The sequence below is a fragment of the Meleagris gallopavo genome, chromosome 10 (assembly GCF_000146605.3).
Source record: "Meleagris gallopavo isolate NT-WF06-2002-E0010 breed Aviagen turkey brand Nicholas breeding stock chromosome 10, Turkey_5.1, whole genome shotgun sequence".
NCBI lineage: Eukaryota > Metazoa > Chordata > Aves > Galliformes > Phasianidae > Meleagris > Meleagris gallopavo.
In genome coordinates this window covers 2,695,839-2,696,644 of record NC_015020.2, presented here as the reverse complement: position 1 = coordinate 2,696,644, position 806 = coordinate 2,695,839, and the positions used below count along the sequence as shown (strand labels likewise).

The following is an 806-nucleotide window of genomic DNA, read 5'->3' as shown; positions in this document are numbered from 1 at the left end:
CGTCGGACCGCCGTCGCGTTGACTCGGTGACAGATCCGCAGCGCCGAGGGAGGGGGCCGGGGGAACAGAGCCCGTTGTACTGTGAAATTTAACAGTCTGAACATCCCTTTATTAAAAGCTGCTGCTTGACATTTACACTGTGCCAACAGACTCGCCGTCTAATCCAGGCGAAAATATATTGTACCTCGGAGTAATTGGGGCCGTTGCGAGAGGCGCTACAGAACGTTTCCGAGTGCGAACAAAACGGCGCGGGCAGCGCGGAGCGGCGCGGAGCTGCGCGGCCCTCCCGTGCCGTCTCAGCCCGCAGATCCAGGGCGGCTCCGCGCTGCCTCCTTCCTGAAAGGGAGGGGGGGGAAAAAAAAGGCAAAGAAAGTTCACTTTCTGCTCCAAGAAATCAATCTCAGTGTTTTGCACCACCTTTTTTCTTTTATTAGCTGCTTCCCCGATGCGGCGGAGGACACGAGCAGGGACGCTCGGGGAGCAGCGAGCACATGGAGCGCAGCTCGCCGTGTCCGGGCCGGGCCTGACAAGGTTGTTAGAGCAGCCGGGGAGGTCTCTACAACCACATAATTACCAAAGCTGTCACTCAGGCGGGATGGGACCGGCCGCGGCCGTGGCTGCGAGGAGCATTCCACTACTGGGCTTCCATCGTGATGGATCTGTGCTGATGGCATTGCAAAATAATTATAGTGAATTTTCTGATGTGTGATTTTATACCAAGTTCATGCTTCAGAAAGGTAATCGGAAGGATGAGAAGGGTCAGTGCCATTTCGGATTACCTGAAGTCTAAGAGAAAGGGTAAAAAA

The 806-nt window shown here is 55.1% G+C and overlaps 1 protein-coding gene across 1 annotated transcript in view; it reads right to left on the bottom strand.

Annotated features, from left to right (window-relative positions):
* Nucleotides 1-722: 722 nt before the first annotated feature.
* The window catches only part of LOC100542724 (barH-like 2 homeobox protein), a gene marked incomplete at its 5' end in the record, with an annotated part of 1,714 nt that continues 1,630 nt past the window's right edge, over nt 723-806 (bottom strand). The window contains one exon of the mRNA XM_010715840.1: nt 723-786. Coding sequence (XP_010714142.1) covers nt 723-786 — 64 coding nt within the window. The remainder of the gene's footprint in view (nt 787-806) is intronic.